The sequence below is a fragment of the Heteronotia binoei genome, chromosome 11 (assembly GCF_032191835.1).
Source record: "Heteronotia binoei isolate CCM8104 ecotype False Entrance Well chromosome 11, APGP_CSIRO_Hbin_v1, whole genome shotgun sequence".
Classification (NCBI taxonomy): domain Eukaryota; kingdom Metazoa; phylum Chordata; class Lepidosauria; order Squamata; family Gekkonidae; genus Heteronotia; species Heteronotia binoei.
The window spans coordinates 48,480,713-48,501,620 of NC_083233.1; the positions used below are offsets into that span (position 1 = coordinate 48,480,713).

Here is a 20,908-nt window from a genome sequence, read left to right on the forward strand (position 1 = left end):
CACATAAATATTTCCTTTTGAGAAAGATTTTCACAGGCTTTGGAGACAGAGAGAGAAGAAGAAAGGCAGTTCATGCGGTGTGAAAATGCAGTTTCTTCTTCAAATGAAATAAATGAGAGAAACCGAGAGAGAGAGAGAGAGAGAGAGAAGGAGAAAAGAGAGAGAGAAAATGACCCCCCACAAGATAGTGAGAGTTTTGCAAGCCTGCGGAGCTTAATGGCTGTGCATCTGTTGGCACCTTCCAACATTAACACGCTCAACGCCACCCTATTGACTGAGTCAGCTGCAACATGGGGGGGGGAGGGGGTTGCTTACTTTTTAAGGAGAAAGATGTTTCCCCCCCAAAGTGAAGTTCATCAAGCAAGAAACTCAAAACCAACCAAGAGAAAGATGACCCTGTTCATCCCTGAAACCATCCCCTCCCCCCTCCACATGCCCCTGTTTCCACCACACATAGGCTGTGTGTGTCGAATGTGCTGAAAAAGAGAAGATATATCTAGGAGAAACTTAAACCAAAGGTGGGTAGGGTAGGGTGAAGAATTAAGCATTGGTCATAAGTAAGAGAAAAACCCAAACCCCAAAGACTGCAGCACTCCTGTGGTGTTGTCATAGTTTGAGTGTCTTTCCCTATTTCTTGAGGAGCTTGCAGGCATCAATTGACATAGTACAACCAGTAAACCAGGTTGAAGAATCCAAAGGTGATTGGGAAAATGATCCGTGACCACTTGTCAATGGTGCTGACATCTGCCAGGTCCGGAATTTTGAGCTTCAGCTTCGAAGACCGCCGGCGAAGTCGGCAGTTAGCACGATTGCGGGCAGCGGTGTGGTGGGACAGTGGGACGTGCCGATCTAAGGTAGGGTGATGTCCAAAGCCATCTCGGGAGGCCAGCTGCTTGCGAAACTGGATTCCTGATCCTTCAAAGGACATGACAGAGTTTCGGGAGTCTCCCACGGTGTTCATCATGTCCGTCGCCAGTAACTCATTGTTCATTTCAAGAGTGCTGAGAAGGATGTTACCGTATGGGTCGACCTGGAAAAGATAAGAGACATTGTACAGAGTGACTATTCAAAGTGCTGTTGGAAACTGCCCCGTTATTGCCATTGATGCCTTGTTTTGGCAGCTTCTGCTCAACAGCTCGTTGGTAGGACTGCAAGGAGACAATTCTGTAGCATTTTTACTTGGTCAGTGGGGTTTGTGATGTGTGTGTGTGTCACAGACTACACTAAGACATCCCTGCTGCTTTCAACAAGATCTGTTCAGTTCTAAATTTTAAGATTTCATAAAAATGCAATAATATTCAAACGCCTATTGTGAAAAATCCAAAATTACACTAAATTCAGAAACACATAATTTTTTTTCACCAAATATTTAGCAAAAAAAGAGAGAAAATTCATTCCGAATGGTGGGTGGGTTCTTTCCCTATTCGGTTTTTTAAAACTTTAATATATATATATGTGTATATATATAAGGTTCCTTTCTCTTATTTTTTTATGAAATTGGTAAAATAATTTAGCAAAACAGTAAACAGTAGAGGAAATGGAAACCTTCATTGCAATGATATGTTAGCACTTCAAATTAAATGCTGGTTATTTAGCTTTTCCAAACCAACCCCCTCCCTGTTTCCATGGCATCATTTGGCTAGGGTTCCCCACTCCAACTTGGGAAATTCCTGAACATTTGGGGGGAAACCCTGAGAAAGGCAATTCAGCTGGGATGTGATGTCATACAGCCCATCTTCCAAAGCAGCCATTTCCTCTAGGGGTACTGATCTCTGTAGTTTGGAAATCAGTTTTAATTCCAGGAGAATTCCAGGCTGCACCTGAAGATTGACAGCCTTACATTTGGCCAATTCTTCCACAGAGGTAAGAAACAAGGGTCGTTTTCGCACTTAGCGTTTGCTCCCCTTATTCCGCGGCGCAATTATGTCCGGATCATTTTTCTCGTTTTCGCACATTGCCTCTTTAGTGGAGCCGCTTTCCATGAAGCCCCGGCTCAAATCGTTTTCGCACTAGCATCGACTTGAGTTCGATGCCCTGTCAATCATTTTTTTTTTAAGCTCAAGTCTGGTTGCGTAACTACGTAACAACGTAACAAGAGCGTCACGTGTGCCGCTTCTGCTTATGGATTGGCTGCAGCTGTAGCATCCTCCACAGCCCTTTATGTGTTAACAGAAGCATTCACAGTGGAGAATCTGGATGTCAACTTCCCGCCACTGATGGTGATTGGCGGGTGCTCAGCGCGCTCCGCGGAGTCGTCTGGGTGTCCCCAGTCGCCTCCGCTGGCTGCGTGGACTAACGCTATTTCGTTATAACGAAATGGTTGCGCCATAATGAAATGGTTATGGCGACACACTACACGTTGTTCAAACTGGAGAAAGCTTTTACATTTAAGCCTCCCAGCACTAGTGTGTGTGTGTGTGTGGTGGCAGGTTCTTCCCTTCCCAGCCTCGCTCCCTCCCGGGTGGCGAAGCTGGGATTTCCTCCGCGCTCTGCCCTTTCCCCGGCTGGCGCTTGCAGCTGCAACGGTGACCTAACGAACTAACGAAATGGTTGCGCCACAATGAAATGGCTGCATTATAACGAAATGGTTATGGCGACACACTACACGTTGTTCAAACTGGAGAAAGCTTTTACATTTAAGCCTCCCAGCACTAGTGTGTGTGTGTTTGGCAGGTTCTTCCCTTCCCAGCCTCGCTCCCTCCCGGGTGGCGAAGCTGGGATTTCCTCCGCGCTCTGCCCTTTCCCCGGCTGGCGCTTGCAGCTGCAACGGCGACCTAACGAACTAACGAAATGGTTGCGCCATAATGAAATGGTTGCGTTATAACGAAATGGTTATGGCGATACACTACACGTTGTTCAAACTGGAGAAAGCTTTTACATTTAAGCCTCCCAGCACTAGTGTGTGTGTGTGTGGCAGGTTCTTCCCTTCCCAGCCTCGCTCCCTCCCGGGTGGCGAAGCTGGGATTTCCTCCGCGCTCTTCCCCCTCCCCGGCTGGCGCTTGCAGCTGCAATGGGGACCTAACGAACTAACGAAATAACGCAACAGCGGAAAAGCAATAATATCGCTATTATGCATGAAATATGAAGTTAAAAAAAAATGGCCGTGCGGGCACTTTTGGGAAGCGCCGCGAAGGGCTGATGATTGGCCAAGGGGGTGGATGGGGTGGGAGGACGGAAAGGGAGAGGGTGACGCCCACAAAGCAGTCGATCCGGCGTGGATGGATTTCCCACAGCAAACTCCGCGGAGTGGATCCGGAGGTTTTCAAAAACTCCGGAAGCAGGTGGATCAAGATACTCCGGCGTGAAACCCCTGCAGCACCGGAGCAAACCACAGTGCTGGAGCAACAGGTGCGAAAACCAGGAAAAGATCCGGAGGTAAATGGGGTGCTACGCCGGAGTAAACGCTAGTGCGAAAACGGCCAAGGTGTCTGCTTATTAAGAATCCCTTTTGGTCCCTACTCTCCATCCCATGGGATGGGACCCGTCCAATGTACCTGTTAATGCCCTGAGTGCACAGCTTGGCATTTAAAACAGGAACTCTGACATGTCCAATTTGCCATAAAAGATCTGAAATCTTGATACAACTGTGTACTTAAGTATGGACCTCAAGCAGTGACTGGATTTGCATCCAGGAGATGGTTCAGCTCCCTGTTTCATCGCAAACACAATGACACAGAGCATAACAACATGTTTATGCTGTTTCTGGGTCCATCACAAGTCTTGTCAACCAAACGTGTGCTAGAAATTCCCTGCTGAAACTCAGTTTTCAGGCACATGGGGATGGCACAGTTTGGATTGGAACCACAGCACATGGGGAGAGGGAGGCTTAAGCCTTCCATCCACACATACTCTTCTCCCAACTGGTCCTGGCCCTGCGGCACACCTGTTTGCCTGACAGGGAAGCCTACCTATGTGATAAGCAATGCGTGTACTCTACATACGCTTTCCCAAGGAGACAAATAGCTGCTCCCCAGAAAAGGTTTCAGATCAGGAAAACAACATTGTGAGGGAAAGTTTATGCCCTCTCTCCCTGCATGCTTTAGTCCTGATTCAAACTGGGTACCCATGTGCCTGATATAGGGTATAGGACGTCCCCAGAAATGGTGTAATGTGTGCTTAGGCCAACTGTGGTCTGTGCAAGCAGTGCCTTGTACACCACTCAGTAAGATGCAAACAGAGGGAAATTTGTGGCTGGAGGGGCCCCTTAGTTGCAAGTCCCAGTCCTTGTTCAACTTATGTGAACATGAAACATAAGAACATAAGAGAAGCCATGTTGGATCACGCCAACGGCCCATCCAGTCCAACACTCAGTATCACACACTGGCCAAAACACACACACACACACACACACATACACATACACACACACTGTGGCTAATAGCCACTGATGGACCTCTGCTCCATATTTTTATCCAATCCCCTCTTGAAGTTGGCTATGCTTGTAGCTGCCACCACCTCCTGTGGCAGTGAATTCCACATGTTAATCACCCTTTGGATGAAGAAGTACTTCCTTTTATCCGTTTTAACCTGACTGCTCAGCAATTTCATTGAATGCCCACGAGTTCTTGTATTGTGAGAAAGGGAGAAAAGGACTTCTTTCTCTACTTTCTCCATCCCATGCATAATCTTGTAAACCTCTATCAGGTCACCCCACAGCCGATGTTTCTCCAAGCTAAAGAGCCCCAAGCGTTTTAACCTTTCTTTATAGGGAAAGTGTTCCAAACCTCTAATCATTCTAGTTGCCCTTTTCTGCACTTTTTCCAATGCTATAATATCCTTTTTGAGGTGCGGTGACCAGAATTGCACACAGTACTCCAAATGAGACCGCACCATTGATTTATACAGGTGCATTATGATACTGTCTGATTTGTTTTCAATTCCCTTCCTAATAATTCCCAGCATGGCGTTGGCTTTTTTTATTGCAGTCACACACTGTCTTGACATTTTCAGTGAGTTATCTACAATGACCCCAAGATCTCTCTCTTGGTCAGTCTCTGCCAGTTCACAACCCATCAACTTGTATTTGTAGCTGGGATTCTTGGCCCCAATGTACATTACTTTGCACTTGGCCACATTGAACCTCATCTGCCACATTGATGCCCACTCACCCAACCTCAGCAGATCCCTTTGGAGTACCTCACAATCCTCTCTGGTTCTCACCACCCTGAACAATTTAGTGTCATCTGCAAACTTGGCCACTTCACTGCTTATTCCCAGATCATTAATGAACAAGTTCAAGAGTATGGGACCCAGTACTGAGCCCTGCGGCACCCCACTGCTTACCGTCTTCAACTGCGAAGACTGCCCATTTATACTCTCTGTTTCCTATTAATTAGCCAGTTTTTGATCCACAAGAGGACCTGCCTTTTACTCAATGACTCTCGAGCTTACTAAGGAGCCTTTGATGAGGAACTTTATCAAAAGCTTTCTGGAAGTCAAGGTAAACAACATCTATTGGGTCCCCTTTGTCCACATGCTTGTTCACCCTCTCAAAGAACTGTAACAGGTTAGTGAGGCAAGATCTTCCCTTATAGAACCCATGCTGAGTCTTCCTCAATAACAACGCGTTCATCAATGTGCCTACTCATTCTGTCCTTGATAATGGTTTCTACCAACTTTCCCGGTATTGAAGTCAGACTAACTGGCCTGTAATTTCCCGGATCTCCTCTGGAACCCTTTTCAAAGATGGGGGTGACATTTGCTACCTTCCAGTCCTCAGGAACGGAGGCAGATTTCAATGAAAGATTACATATTTTTGTCAGGAGATCCACAAGTTCAACTTTGAGTTCTTTCAGAACTCTTGGATGTATGCCATCCGGACCTGGTGACTTATTAGTTTTTAATTCGTCAATCAGTTGTAGGACCTCCTCTCTTGTCATCTCAATCTGACTCAGGTCTTTAAACACCCCTTCCAAAATTAGTGGTTCTGGAGCGGGCAAACACTTCTCGTCTTCCACAGTGAAGACGGAAGCAAAAAATGCATTCAGCTTCTCAGCCATTTCCCTATCCTCCTTCAGTAATCCTTTGACCTCTTGGTCATCCAAGGGCCCCACTGCCTCCCTGGCTGGTTTCCTGCTTCTAATATATTTGAAGAAATTTTTATTGTTGGTCTTTATGTTTTTTGCAATATGCTCCTCATAGTTCCTTTTTGCCTGCCTGAACAGGCAGTCTTGCATTTGATTTGCCACAGCCTGTGTTCCCTTTTATTAATCTCACTTGGACTAGCTTTCCACCGCTTAAAGGAGTCCTTCTTACCTTTTATAGCTTCCATTACTTTGTTTGTTAACCATGCAGGCCTTCTCTTATACCTGTTCGTGCCTTTCCTAACTTGTGGTATATATTTTATCTGAGCTTCTAGGATTGTAGTTTTAAATAGCCTCCAAGCTTCCCTAAGGGTTTTGACTGTATTTACCTTTCCTTTCAGTTTCCTCTTCACATGCCTCCTCATCTCAGAGAATTTACCCCTTTTAAAGTTAAACGTGGTTGTGCTGGTCTTTTGGGGCAACTCCCTATTTATACAAATGGTGAAATCAATAATGTTATGGTCACTGCTCCCAAGTGGTGCGATCACTTTTACATCTCTCACCAAGTCTTGGGCATTACTCAGGACCAAATCCAGGATCGCCCCTCCCCTGGTGGGTTCTGTGACCATCTGCTCCATAGCACAGTCATTGAGAGCATCTAGAAACACAATCTCTTTCTCTCGACCTGAACGCATATTGACCCAATCAATCTGCGGGTAGTTAAAATCACCTATTACGACACGGTTTTTAGCCGCTATCTTTAATCCTTCCATCATATTATAATCATCCTCTATCTTTTGATTTGGTGGGCGATAACAAACTCCCATAGTTAAATTTCTTTTTGGGCCCTCTATTTCGACCCAAAGCATGCATTTGGAACTGGAGAAGGTTCTGAATAGAAATGGTCATCACGGAAAAATTAAAACCCTCCGCCTCCACACTCCTCCACTTTGAACCATGAGAAACTGCTTTGCAATCAGAAATTTGAACACGCTGGAGCTTTCTTGCATGTCCAGTATGTTGTTTGACCCCACCCCCCACCTGCTGCTGCAGCAAGAGTGAAAGAGGGAGACAAACCTGCTCTCTCACCCGCTTCTCCTCGTATCGGTGCCTCTCATTATTTGCTTTGTTGATGCGCTCGCTCTGTTTCTTCTGCTGTTGAGGGCCTCGGCCAAAGAAAATGTAGTTGACGAAGGCATACTCCAAGAGTGCCAGGAACACAAACACGAAGCAGCCCATGAGATAGACATCAATGGCTTTGACGTAGGGGATCTTAGGGAGGGTCTCTCGCAAGTGGGTGTTGATGGTGGTCATGGTCAGCACCGTGGTGACCCCTAAAAAGACAGAAGCACAGGCACTGTTCCTCTGCAAGGACTCTGCATCGAGGGGTAACGCCATGCAACTAGCTGCTAAGCAAAGTCTGGTTGCTGTCACTTTGCATGAGCCTTCAACAGTGGCCCCTGCCAAGCACCTGTCTATATAGTGGGTGTGGAAGAGCAGTGAAAATGGATAGACACAGTTTGCAGCCAGGGTCTCATTATGACTTTTGTGGGCTCTAAGCATGGGCCCCTCCTGCCATAATAATATCAATACCAAAAATTATTTTTGATATAGCTTTAAATACTTTGACATTTTATTTTCTGCTTTAGGCAAAATTTAATAGATTTTTAAAGGGCCTGAAATGTCTTTTTTTCCTGATGTGAGGAAAAGAGTTTAAGCATTTTCTCTGAGCCTAAAAGTTCGCCCTCCCCCGATTTTAAAAGAAATTAAAACATTTTTGTGGGCCGCTAAAAGTAACATGGGCCCTAGGCACTGTGCGTGATGGATAAATTGGCCCTGTTTGCAGCAGAGTTTAGCTGATGCTTGGCATGAATTTAACTGATTTTTTAAAAACCTGGACATTTCAAAGTCCAAATAAAAAAAAATTCTGGGTCTCATTTTTTAAAAGACTTATTATTATATGTCATCAAAATGACTGATCTCAATAGTTTCAAAATCAGAGAGATGTAAACCCCTTTACCAAGAATGGCTGTTAATCCTATTAATTTTTTAAAAACTTCCCTGAAAAGTCCTAGAAATGATCTGTCATATGCAGGATTATCTAGATAGCTCAAAATTGCCCTTCAGGCAAAACTCAAGAGGCAATGGAGAGATAGTCAAAATCCACCTGAGAGAAATGTCATGAATGCTGACAAAATTCCTGTAGGCAAAATTCAGTGGCAACTTGAAAACAGGCAGAAGCACCTTCCTTTTACTGTAGAATTCCTGAGGGGTGCTGTGTGAATCTCTGGCTGCCAAAATAACAAGGAATCTTATAGCATTTTAAAGACTGATTAGTTCATTGCGGCAGAAGCTTTTGTGGACTACAGTCTACTTCCTCAGAAGACCTTGATGCATCTGACAAAGTGGACTTTGGTTTACGAAAGCTCTGTGTCACAGGTAATTCATTCATCTTCAGCATGCCACAAAACACCTTGTCGTCATAGTCTGCATTTGATGATCAGATGGGTAAGGTCCCACAAGAGGAAGCAGGTGGAGCAACTGCTTGCTGCAGGTCAGAGTAGAGAGCACAGGCTGGTTTGACGGTCTTGTGAATGTGGAGACAGCAATTAAATAGGCTACGTACTTCTTAAGGAGGCAAACCATTCTCTGCCTTGACCTGGCTGGTAAGCTTTGCTCAAGCTGCATTCCCAGTATTTGGCACCAAGGCTCAGAGTCTGGGCAACTGTCACAAGAGACCTGGGCCTAGATCCAGGAGTGCATAAGCAGAGAAGATCTTGCACAGCACCTAGTGCTTTCTCTCCTACAGTTTATAGTTCATGAGAATTGCTTGCACAATGTCTGGGCTCAGGATACTCTTGCACATGTGCACCTTTGCATGTAACATGTGGAAATCTTTGGAAGGATCCAAGCCCTGGCTTCGAATTCCAGCACAAGCAAGGAGACAGGATTCTGAAGTTTCAGGCTACTAGACAATGCTTTCCCTTCCCTCTTCTGCACAGCTTGCCCATTGTGCAAGTTGCAAACTTGCTTGGCTTTCTATTTTAAACCCATAAAGAAAAGGAAATGGGCAATAATGTTTCTAAATGCCACCCTTGCTTCACCTGTGTCAGTGGATATATAGATGTCCATCAACACAGATGGCTTTAAAAGGGAGTTAGGCAGAAAGGCCCACCAATGGTGACTATAGGAAACCTCCATATTTGGAGGCATAAGGCCTCTATGTCTTGTTTAATGGCCCTCCAGAGCACTATGTGAAACAGGATGCTGGGCTAGATGGGCCACTGGTCTAATCCAGCAAGGCTCTTCTTATGTAATAGTAATGATAACAGTTGCATGCTATTCATTTTCAACTGACTCATGGTGACCCCAGGACCATGGGGTTTTCATGGCAAGAGATGAGCAGAAGTGGTTTGCCATTGCCCTCTCTGCACAGCAACCCCAGTCTTCCCTGGTAGCCTCCCACCCTATAGGCAGCCCAGTTTAGCTCCCAAGCTCTGATGAGACTGGGCTAGGCTCGGCTACCCTTCCCAGAAGAAACACTTCAGAAACCTGGTACAGTAGATAGCTGAGCACAAAATGGGGCCATCTGCATCCTGTTTTAAACTCTAAGCATCTTGGTGTTTTGTGTGAAACCACCACCCTTCCTTGTCTGTTTTGGGTAGAGAGCTTGCACTGATGGCTATAGCAAACATACCACACAAGGCACAAGTTTTTAACTTGGCTGCTTTGTATATTAGCACATTTTGCATAGCATTTACATGAACCTGGGCCATTTGGTAGTGGGTGAGCTGCTCATCTGCAATACTCTTGTTTGAATTTTTTTCCTTCTAGATGTGAAATCCTTTTGTCAGTCTTCAAAACTGAAAAAAGCAGTCTCTTGATAGCTGCCTCCTGGTTCAAGGAGCACCCTCCAGTCTTTCTTAACAGCTCAACTCTGCTCTGCACCAAAAAGGTCTGTTGGCCCATCTCCAGCATACATGACATTTGCAACAAATTTGTAATGTGTTCTTATTACAAAGGAACAAGACAAATACATAGAGGGAAAGAGGCCTATCGAAGGCTACCATGGCAAAATGCGAACTGATGAAACTGCTTTCTACTGAGTCAGACCACTGGTCCACCTCCTCTGGCTGGTAGCTGCTTTCTAGTGTCTTGGGCAAAGAAGGATCTATCCCAACACTGGCTATTTGAGATCCTTTAAAATGGAAGTAACAGGGATTGAACCAAGAAGCCATCAGCATGCAAAGAATGTACTGTCCCATATGCCTTTCCACTAAAGAATTTGATTGATTCTACATTTCTTTATTATTCAGACTCCAACTTCCATGTTCAGAGGCAGTCTACCTTTGAATACTCATTGATGGAAGGGTCAACAGTGGGGAAAGGTCTTCACACTCTGTTTGTGGCTTGCTGAAGGTAACTTTATGGCTACTGTAGGAAAGGGGATCCTGGGGACTTTGCTAGTCCAATCCAGCAAAGCTCTTCTTATGAAAAGGGGTGTTTGAGGTGCTACAGCAATGATGAATGAGCAACATTTCAAAGAGTCACATGATTCCTTTTCTCCCTCCTCTCAAGCCAAGAAAGCCTAGGAAACAGTCTGAGGACAAAAGACTTACCAAGGGCAACCCGGGCAGCGGAAGCATCATAGTTGATCCAAAAGGAGACCCAGGAGAGGATGGTGATGAGGATAGAAGGCATGTAAGTCTGCAGGATGAAGTAGCCGATGTTTCTCTTGATCCGGAAACTCAGGGACAGTCGAAGGTAGGAGCCTGGCAGAAAGATGATAGGACAAGTCTAGGAAATGGGCAAAAATTGATCCCCCCTCCTTGTGGTGGGAAGAATAGTTTACTTTTCGTTTCTGATTGCACAAGGCCCAGCACTGGGGGGACCAGCTATTCATCTTAGAGAAGAGATATAACCCCTGCCCCCAACCCAGGGTATTTCCCTGCAAACCATTCATTAATGGGAGTAGCTAGGAAATAAGATTAATTAAGAAGCTGCCTTGGCCCCAGATTCCAGCCGATTGCCCATAGTTAATGTTAAATTTCTGGTCCTATACTGGACGTCAATGCTCCTCTAAGCTGTGGAGTCTTATGAGCAAAAATTCTACTTGGTGAGCTGCTGACATTAAAGTTGTGAGCTACTCCATCAATTAGTTTGCTCTGGGGCCATTTTTCTTAAGCTAAGACAAAAATGTGTGAGCCAGAGGCTAAAAAACTGTGAGCTAGCTCACACTAACTCAGCTTAGAGGGAACACTGCTGAGTATCCACCAAATAATGACTGGTGTAAAAATACAACTTAGAAAGGCCTTACTGAACTGGCAAACACTGTGGAATTTATAGCATAGGGGTACAGAGTATGAAAAATGTAAGCTGTTAAAACAGGATAAGCAAGGGAGTCCCAAATAATTCAATGTGAGACAAAGAACAGGAAGTAAATGGTACAAGTAAATGTGATATAAGTTTGCATAAGAAAATGCAAGGGCATAACAAAAAAGGGGGAAAGAATACAGATATTAAAAAATAAAATGACAGAATCTTTTAAGAATGACATAGAAAGGGAATCCAAGAGCCAGAGCAACATCAGTCCATAAAATATTGCAATGCAATGAGTAAGCTGTTGAGTTTGCTGGAGCTCTTTGCAGGCTGAATGTATTGGAAAGGGAGCTGGGCATGACGGACAGCTGGTGACTGTAGGGTCTAGAGGGAGAAAGAAATAACATTCCCAGTGTTGCTGCTACCATGAGGCACTGGTATGGCAGCATCAGGCTTCCTCTGCATAAGGGACAAGTGCTTGACCAAATGGTTAAAATCAAAGCAAAAGCACACAGGGAAAGAGAAAATCATTTCCCCATAACAGGGCTCTGTCTTTGAAATCAAAGGGGCAGCAATGCCTTTTGGACTTTCTGACCCCATCAAGGGTCAATTCTGTCACAGGGTTTTTCTGTGGCTGCTCCTGCGCAATTTCCTTATGTGCTTTTTTAATTTGTTTCTCTCCAATGGGGACCCAAAGTGGTTCATCATTCTCCCCTCTTTCATCTTTATCCTCTGTAGAATACCCCTCTGAAGGAACTTAGAACCATCTAGGACTCTCCTGCAGTTTTGGAAGGTTTGTTGAACAGAACCCCTTTAGAAGAGCCTTGGCTCCTCAAAATGATTGCTCTGTAGGTATTTCGAAAGACAGTAATCTCAGCTGGATTTTGTTTTTAAAGCATTTTCTGTTTGAATCCTGTTGTTTTTAAAATTATATTCTGAGGTATTGTTTATATTGTTCCTACCCCCTTGGTCCCAGTTATCTGGGATGAAAGTGGCCTTATAGATGTTTTCAGGAAAACAGATACAAGAATAGTTTGCTAAACTGAATACTACTATGAAAATACCAATCTGAAAGTTCTTCATTTTGCAAAGCAGTTTGAAAAGGCAAAATAAAACTGAGGGAAACTTAGTCATGGTTGCTAATCCTAGTATTACCAGTGCCAAAGAACCATATTTAGAGGACATTAGAGGGCAGCTGAATGCCTGTACAATTGTTTTCTTTGCCATTGTTCCAATTCTATTCCCTGTCTCTTTCTGTACTTTCTCTACTTTTGATAAAGTTCCTCATCAAAGGCTCCTTAGAAAGCTTGAGAGTCATGGAGTAAAAGGACAGGTCCTCTTGTGGATCAAAAACTGGCTGAGTAATAGGAAGCAGAGAGTGAATATAAATGGGCAGTCTTCGCAGTGGAGGCCCGTAAGCAGTGGGGTGCCGCAGGGCTCTGTACTGGGTCCCATGCTCTTTAACTTGTTCATAAATGATTTAGAGTTGGGAGTGAGCAGTGAAGTGGCCACGTTTGCGGATGACACTCAATTGTTCAGGGTGGTGAGAACCAGAGAGGATTGTGAGGAACTCCAAAGGGATCTATTGAGGCTGGGTGAGTAGGCATCAACATGGCAGATGCGGTTCAATGTGGCCAAGTGCAAAGTAATGCACATTGGGGCCAAGAATCCCAACTACAAATACAAGTTGATGGGTTGTGAACTGGCAGAGACTGACCAAGAGAGAGATCTTGGGGTCATGGTAGATATCTCACTGAAAATGTCAAGACAGTGTGCGTTTGCAATAAAAAAGGCCAATGCCATGCTGGGAATTATTAGGAAGGGAATTGAAAACAAATCAGCCAGTATCATAATGCCCTTGTATAAATCAATGGTGCGGCCTCATTTGGAGTACTGTGTGCAGTTCTGGTCGCTGCACCTCAAAAAGGATATTATAGCATTGGAGAAAGTCCAGAAAAGCATGAATGATTAAAGGGCTGGAACACTTTCCCTATGAAGAAAGGTTGAAACGCTTGGTGCTCTTTAGCTTGGAGAAACGTCGACTGCGGGGTGACATGATAGAGGTTTACAAGATAATGCATGGGATGGAGAAAGTAGAGAAATAAGTACTTTTCTCCCTTTCTCACAATACAAGAACTCGTGGGCATTCGATGAAATTGCTGAGCAGACAGGTTAAAACAGATAAAAGGAGTACTTCTTCACTCAAAGGGTGATTAACATGTGAAATTCACTGCCACAGGAGGTGGTGGTGGCCACAAGCATAGCCACCTTCAAGAGGGGGTTAGATAAAAATATGGAGCAGAGGTCCATCAGTGGCTATTAGCCACAGTGTGTATATGTGTGTGTGTGTGTGTGTGTATATATATATATATATATATATATATATATATATATATATATATATATATATATATATATATATATATATAAAAAAAAATTTTGCCACTGTGTGACACAGAGTGTTGGACTGGATGGGCCATTGGCCTGATCTAACATGGCTTCTCTTATGTTCTTATGTTCTTACAGAGGGCTAGCCATGTTAGTTTGCTGCAGGAACAGTAAACAGGATTTCTGTTGCACATTATAGAGTAAGATTTTATTCTGGCATAAAATTATATGGACTATAGCCCCTTTGTTAAATGCTGACAAAGCTGGCTCTAGTTGCAAATACTTCTGTTGGAATAAAACTGTTAGTATTTTAAGTGCCTCCAGCCCTAGCCCTGTTTTCTGCTGAAGAACCCGAAGGTAATGGAGTCTCTGGTTCACACTCAACAGGTTCGCAAACTACAGCCTGGTTGGGTTGCCAGGTCTTCTTGCCTGTCCGGGGGTATTGGGGGGGCATTCCAGGGGTGCATGGGGATGTCATGTGGAAGATGCTCTGGTATTTGGGCAAAACTCTATGAATTTTTCACCCTCAAATTACAGAGTTTGCCCAAATACCAGAACATCCCTGTGCAATGACATCATCACCCTGGGGACATCACATGCTGACATCCCTTTTTAGATGAAGGGTTTCTATGGCAGAGAGGACCCCCCAAAACAGGGGATCCCCCATTGCGACCTGGGGGCTGGCAACCCTACTTGAGTCTGGCAATGGTAAAATGAGGTCCCTACCAATGGACAATACCACCATGCAGAACTTTTTGTAACACTGAAGTTAGATAATACAAGGGATTTTTTTTTAAATCAGGGCTGTAACATTAGCATATTAATCAATTAATACTGACATCCAATAAACACTTCCCTGAGGGTCTCGTGTTTCTTTGTTCCTTGCATTCTGTTGCAAGGTTTTGGACATTGTAAAGTATATAGAGATGTGGCAAGATGCAGCTCTAGCTGCAATCCTGATCGTATCACTAATGATCAGACAAGCGATCTGGAACACCATGGGTGGAGAAGGAGAAGTCCCTAAACAAGGGACATAGACTGGCAGGCTGGCAACATTTTGGGACAGAGGGAGCTGAGCAAAGAGGCACAGTGGAGACAATGTGGTAATCCAAAGCATCAATGGAACTATTAATTTCCAGATGGAGAAAGATATAGGCAAGGGTTTTCCAGGGTATATGCAAACCATTTGACAAAGGAAAACAGAAGCAAAACAGACAGTCCCAATGATTCCTAAGAGCATGGCTCCATGACATTCAAGCTGCGACTATGAGGAAAGAGTAGCAAGTAAATCAGGATATTTCTGCTGATATTAAGGTGTCTTTGGGAGGGGCAAGAGAAGACCCAAGGGGTTTGCCTATATACATTTAAAAAACAGTCCACATAGCTAGATGTCCTTCATCTCTTTCCATCTCTTCAAATGTACAGGTTTGGAAAGATCCCCCCTGCCTGTCATTATTGAGGCCCTGTGCTGTTTTATGGGTGTGGGTGACAAATCCTTTAACAGCCACATCAAGGCCTTTGAATGTAATGCTGTGGTGCATGCCCTGGTAACATATAGATTAGATTACTACAAGGCACTCTACATGGGGCCGCCCTTAAAGACTGTTCAGAAACTAAAGTTTGTAACAGGGACCACCAACCTTCTTGGCACCAGGGACTGGCCCTAGGGCCAGCCTCCCCCTGCAGTGCCTCGCAGCCTCACTCCACCCCACTCCCCTCGGCGCCTCCTTCTCCTTCTGTTTTTGCAATGTTAAGGTCAGGGAAAGCACCTTCCAGGCTCTTTAAAGGCTCACTCCCCCTGCCGAAGGGGGGAAGGAGTGCAAGTGGGAAGGAGGCAAGGGCAGCACCATTTGTTCATCAGGTTGCTCGCAGCTGCTGCCACGGTTTCCCCAGCTGATTGGTGGGGTGGGGGATGAGCCTGGAAGGCGCTATCCCTGGCCTTAACATTGTAAGAATGGAGGGAGGAGGAGGCACCACGGGGAGGGAAGCAGGGGCGGAGAGGCTGTGTGCCATGAGGGGGCAGGGCAGCAAGAATGTGCCTGGTTGCTAACAGGCCACGGACCGGTCCCGGTCCGGGCCCCAGGGGTTGGGGACCCCTGGTTTGTAATAATACGGTGGCCAGAGCACTGACTGGAGTGGGTCATGGGGCCCACCTTCTCCCATATGTATCTACCAGTTTACTTTGCTCACCTTTGGATGCCTGTTTCAATTGCCCCCACTATCTGAGGCTAGATGGGCAGTGACTCAAGAAAGGGCCTTCTCCATCATGGCACCAAAACTTTGGAACTCCCTTCCTGGGGAGAATCATCCGTTTCCCTCTAACGGTGTCTTTCACCAGCACATGAAGACCTTTTTTTGTTTCATCTGGCATACCCCCAATAAGGTATTGGCCCTCCTTCTAATTCTTTTAACTGAATTTTATAATTTTATAATTTAAACTGTATTTTAATTGGCATTAAAATGTTTTAAATAAATAAAACTAAACTGAAGGCAGCAGCTCTGCTTCTGCTAGCCAAGAGAAACTCACAATGCATCTAAGAAGAGAGCCCACCTGTGGTAAAGACAACCTCTCTTGTGACCAGTCTCTGCTCAATGATGGTGAACTGGGGCAGCTCCAGCAACTCCATCCCAGTCACAGCGGAGTTGTTTCCTTGCCAAAAGAAGACAATATCATCGATTGTGTAGCCATCTGGATGGAGAAAGAGAAAGAACTAAGTAAGAACTAAGACAAAGGGCTGCAGTGACTAGAGACAAAGTCTGCAGCTGGCAGTGTCCAGATATGACCAAAACTGCTGCTCAGACCCAATGTCTTATGCTCCCTGACAGGGGAAGGACGAAAGGGTTGGAAGCCACAGCACCTCCAGGGTATGGTGCAGAGGCCTTCTGGGCACAGCAACACTCCCAGAATCCCCACCCTATCCAAGAGGGGCTGGATGAAGGCTAGGACTGGCTTCCTTCCACCAAGGGCAGAGGCATCTCGTGTCTAGATACTATCACAAATTGGATCCATTGCAAGCCTCCCTGATGTCTGACCACTCTTCATGGAAGAATGGAGAGGGAGAGCTGGGGGCCTTGGGAAATTCCTGGAGATTCAGGGGTGGAGTCTGGGATAAGCAGATTTTGGGAAGGGTAGGAAGCTCCACAGGAAGTGATGCCACAATGTCTACCCTCCAAAGCTGTCATTTCCACCAGGGGACCTGATCTCTGTATTTACTGGAGATCTTCAGGTATCACTTGTAGGTTGGCAAGCCAGCTTGTTCTTTTCTGGCTCTGCACTGGGGATGTGTGACTGGTCAGCTTTGAAAGTTGGCTTTTTTAAAGAAGACGTCACGGTAGTATTGTATATGGCAGCTGATGCTTCACATGATTACCTAGAGTAGCTCTAGTCTGTAACGGCCAAGAAAAATAGATGTGGACATTGCCGCATTCTGCCTGGGGCTGAGTATCAAGAGGAAGAGGCCCAGGAGTGTTCCAGTGGCGGCAGAATGCAGGAGGAAATCAGAGGAAACCCTTTTGGCCCTTCCTCCAGGGTCACACCCCCGCTGTTGCCAAGGAGACCTGGGGCCCAGGTATAGAGATACGCACAGCTCTCGATTTCCAGTGTGCAGTTTTGCTGGTCCAGAGGGTATCTCCTCAGGTCCATCATACAAGCAGCTGTGGTGGTGATTCTGAAACAAGAGAGAGAAGGAAGACAAGTCAGCATGAGGAGCTGCTGTTGCTATGACAACCAGAGAACGAGGCTGTGGGGAAGGAGTGTGTGTAGGGAGTGCAGCGCATCTCAACCTCAACTGCATGGTTTAAATCATTCGTGACTCACTGCAGCCAGCCTGTATCTCTATTAAAAGGGGGAGGAGAGAGACCATGGGAAAGAGTGGGAAGAGCAGCATTTGAGTTTGTGACGGTGCAGAGGGAGGTCTGGAAGAAAACAGATCTACCAAAGAGCGAACGCACATGACTCGGATCTTGAAGGCTTGTTAGGAAAGAGGTGGTTCAAATGATGTGGTCTGAAGCAAAATGGGCCGTTTGGAATCTGAATTGGAAATTGCACGTTGCCAAGCATTCGGGCTTTCTAAATACTGTTTCTGTACATTCGGTACAGCCTCGACTCCTTCCCCACATGCGACTGTGGTACATGCGACCCACAAATCACCAGCCATAAGTTACATAAACAAGTTACATAATCCCCAATTCACCAACAGAGAAGAGCGAATTACGAATTCATGAATACCAAATAACGAATTCATGAATGCCAAGATGGCAAACGCCACTGTGATCATCAAATGCAGAATTAACACACTGAAAGAGGCCTTCCATTTCGGTCCATAGAATCAGTCAGGTTCAGTCCCTCAGGACCACCTGATCCAGTCTAAATGTGGCATCTCGGATATCCATCCCAATCTCAGAATAGGTCTGCTGTACTTAAATGGCTGCAGATTCGATGGAGAGCTCTTTCTACACATGATAGTGAAAGAAGTGGCACTTGCCAAATTATGCCACAAATGCAATCCTTAGAGCCTCTCCAGACCTGAATTTACCTGGAAGAGCCACATATACATTGCTGATCCCTCACTCTTTAATCCAAACACCTTTGCACTTTACAAGAGCTGATATGGATGATTTCCCAGCACACAGTTCATTAAAGTTGGTACATGTTACTTGATGCATAGCTTAGCAACAGCAACTATCCCACAATATTTTACTGTGCAAACGGAGGTCAAGAGAGTACTGTTGGCCCCTATTGGATGATGCCAGTGACGTGGCTGCCCAAAGAATCATTGGTTCCTCCTTGTCCCCTTCCATTTTTAAATGATGACAATTTGCAAAAATGGTTTTCTTTCACCTCCCCCTTTTAGTTATTTTTGTGATTTTCTTCCCCACTGTATAACTGCAGAGCCTCAGGCAACATGTCAATAAATCAACAATAAATTCTGCTGTCATAGATAAATTATAAACAGATGGACATAATCCACTTACAAAAAAAAAAAGAACCAACATCATCATCTAACAATTCTCATCACCAGCAATTCTCAGGTAGAAAGTAGAAGGAAGATGAAAAATGCAATCATTGTTCCCAAGGCCCACTTGGATGCCACATATTCCTCTACTCTGGCAAGTACATGCAATTTTTTTTAAGGAAAAGAAACCTTCCTTTCTCTCCAGAATATAATAATAATAATAATAATAATAATAATAATAATAATAATAATAATAATAATAATAATAATAATAATAATAATAATAATAATAATTTTTTATTTCTATCCCGCCCTCCCCGCCGGAGCAGGCTCAGGGCGGCTCACAACATAAAATACACATTACATCCATTATACTTATAAAAACATAGTTAAAACAGTTATAAATTATTAAAATTAACATGACAATATGGCGTTATAGACATTAGATTTTTAGTGGAATTCAGAAAATAAGAGCATTTCCAGCAGCATACCTAGCTTTAACACTAGAAGCTAGGCTAGCTCCCTGACATGGCAGCCAGGTTGTGCTTACAGATGGCAAGTAGTAGCCCAGAGCCAGCCAGCTGATGTGTAGCTATACAGAAAGAAGTAAGTCCTCAATTTGGAAAAACCTTTACACTCAAATGAGGCTTGAAGTTATCAGGCATGTATTTGCAGTTTGTGCTTGCCTCAATTCACTTATAAAGTGGCAAGTGAAGGTGTGGAGAAATCTCTACTTATTCCTAAAAGGACCTGAGAAGAACTGATCCCGCTCTTGGCTACTTACCCCACTGCGGCAAACATACGGATATTGATATGAGTACTAGTCTGTTTCCCCAGTGAGGCAAATACAGGCTACCTGGAGCTATCTGTAGACAAAGCTACTGCATTCTGAGTCAGACTTTTATATATCAAGGTCAATATTTTCTACTCTGTCAGCAATTCTCAGGTAGAGGTCTTTCACATCAACTACTACCAGGTCTTTAAAACAGAGGTGCTAGAGACTTCTGAATGCAAAGCAGATGTTCTACCACTGAGCTATGGCTTCACCCCAAGACCAAACCAGGTGAGATGCTGGAAAAATGGGTGGGATGAGGTTCGGAAGATGTATATTTGTTTAGAATTTTATATCCTGTTTTTGTCCCCAGTTAGGACCCGAGATGGATTACAACTTCATTCTCCTTTCCTCCATTGTATCTTCACAACCATATCTTAGTAAGAGAGGTTAGGCTGGGAGAGAGTGATAGCCCAAGGTCACCCCGTGAGCTTCCCATGGCAGAATGGGGATTTGCACTGGGGTCTCCCAGATCCTAGTCTGGAACTCTAACCAGTACACCATACTAGGCCGCGGTCACACTCACCATTAAATCCATCCCTAGCCCGTCGCTATTATACCCCGCAGATTTTTTACAACCAATTTCCTGAGCAGACATCCCTCCATCCTTCAGTTCTAAGCAGCGTTGGTCCCGTTGTTGGTTGATCAGAGGTCTCAACTGGACCTCATTTTTTGAAATGGCATTCCACACTCGCGCAAGCACAGTACCGTGGGATATCATGCTTGGCTTTTTTTTTTTTTAAAGGTGCCAGAAAAGGTGGGCGATCTGCCCCCCCATTTAAACACCCAGAAAGGAAGGGGAAGCCCAGGAGTTTGCTGTCTCTCCTCCTGGCGGGGAGACAGTAAAGATGGGGGATCTTCCTCCCCCCATTTAAACAACCCGCCGTGGTGTTTAAATTGGGGGGGGGGGCATGGCAACTCTCTTTGCTGTCTCTCCGCCTGGCGGGGAGACTGCAAAGGTGGGTCATCCTCCTCCCCTGGCAGGGAGACAGCAAAGGTGGGTGATCTGCCTCCCCCTCCCCCATTTAGGAAAGGTTCCCTGTGCAAGCACCAGTCGTTTTCAACTCTGGGGTGACGCTACTTTCACAAAGTTTTCATAGCAGACCTTTTACATGGTGGTTTGCCATTGCCTTCCCTGGCCATTACACTTTCTCCCCCAGCAAGCTGGGTACATATTTTACCGACCTCGGAAGGTTGGAAGGCTGAGTCAACAATTGCTGGAGCAATGATATCATTTGGAGTGGGCTCTCGCAGGGAAGCGGATGTGCGCTTGTGACGAGTTGGCTACAATGGAGCATTCAAACATAGAAAGTATGAGCGGGAGTCATCAGAAGCATTCTTATTCCGGATTTAATGTACTATCAAAAAAGCCCACGTCTCAGTCATGGCAG

The 20,908-nt window shown here is 45.0% G+C and overlaps 1 protein-coding gene across 2 annotated transcripts in view; it reads right to left on the reverse strand.

Moving 5' to 3' along the window:
• Positions 1–352: 352 nt before the first annotated feature.
• The window catches only part of LOC132579560 (gamma-aminobutyric acid receptor subunit beta-4), a 98,268-nt gene continuing 77,712 nt past the window's right edge, over positions 353–20,908 (reverse strand). Inside the window, exons 5-9 of one of the 2 annotated variants that reach the window (XM_060250014.1) lie at positions 17,316–17,398; positions 16,282–16,419; positions 10,643–10,795; positions 7,113–7,357; positions 353–1,030 (exon numbers count right to left, since the gene is read on the reverse strand). In XM_060250014.1, the coding sequence (XP_060105997.1) occupies positions 653–1,030; positions 7,113–7,357; positions 10,643–10,795; positions 16,282–16,419; positions 17,316–17,398 (997 nt within the window). In that variant the 3' untranslated portion in view covers positions 353–652. Of the gene's footprint in view, positions 1,031–7,100; positions 7,358–10,642; positions 10,796–16,281; positions 16,420–17,315; positions 17,399–20,908 lie in introns of both variants that reach the window. The other variant, XM_060250013.1, reaches the window with a different exon arrangement.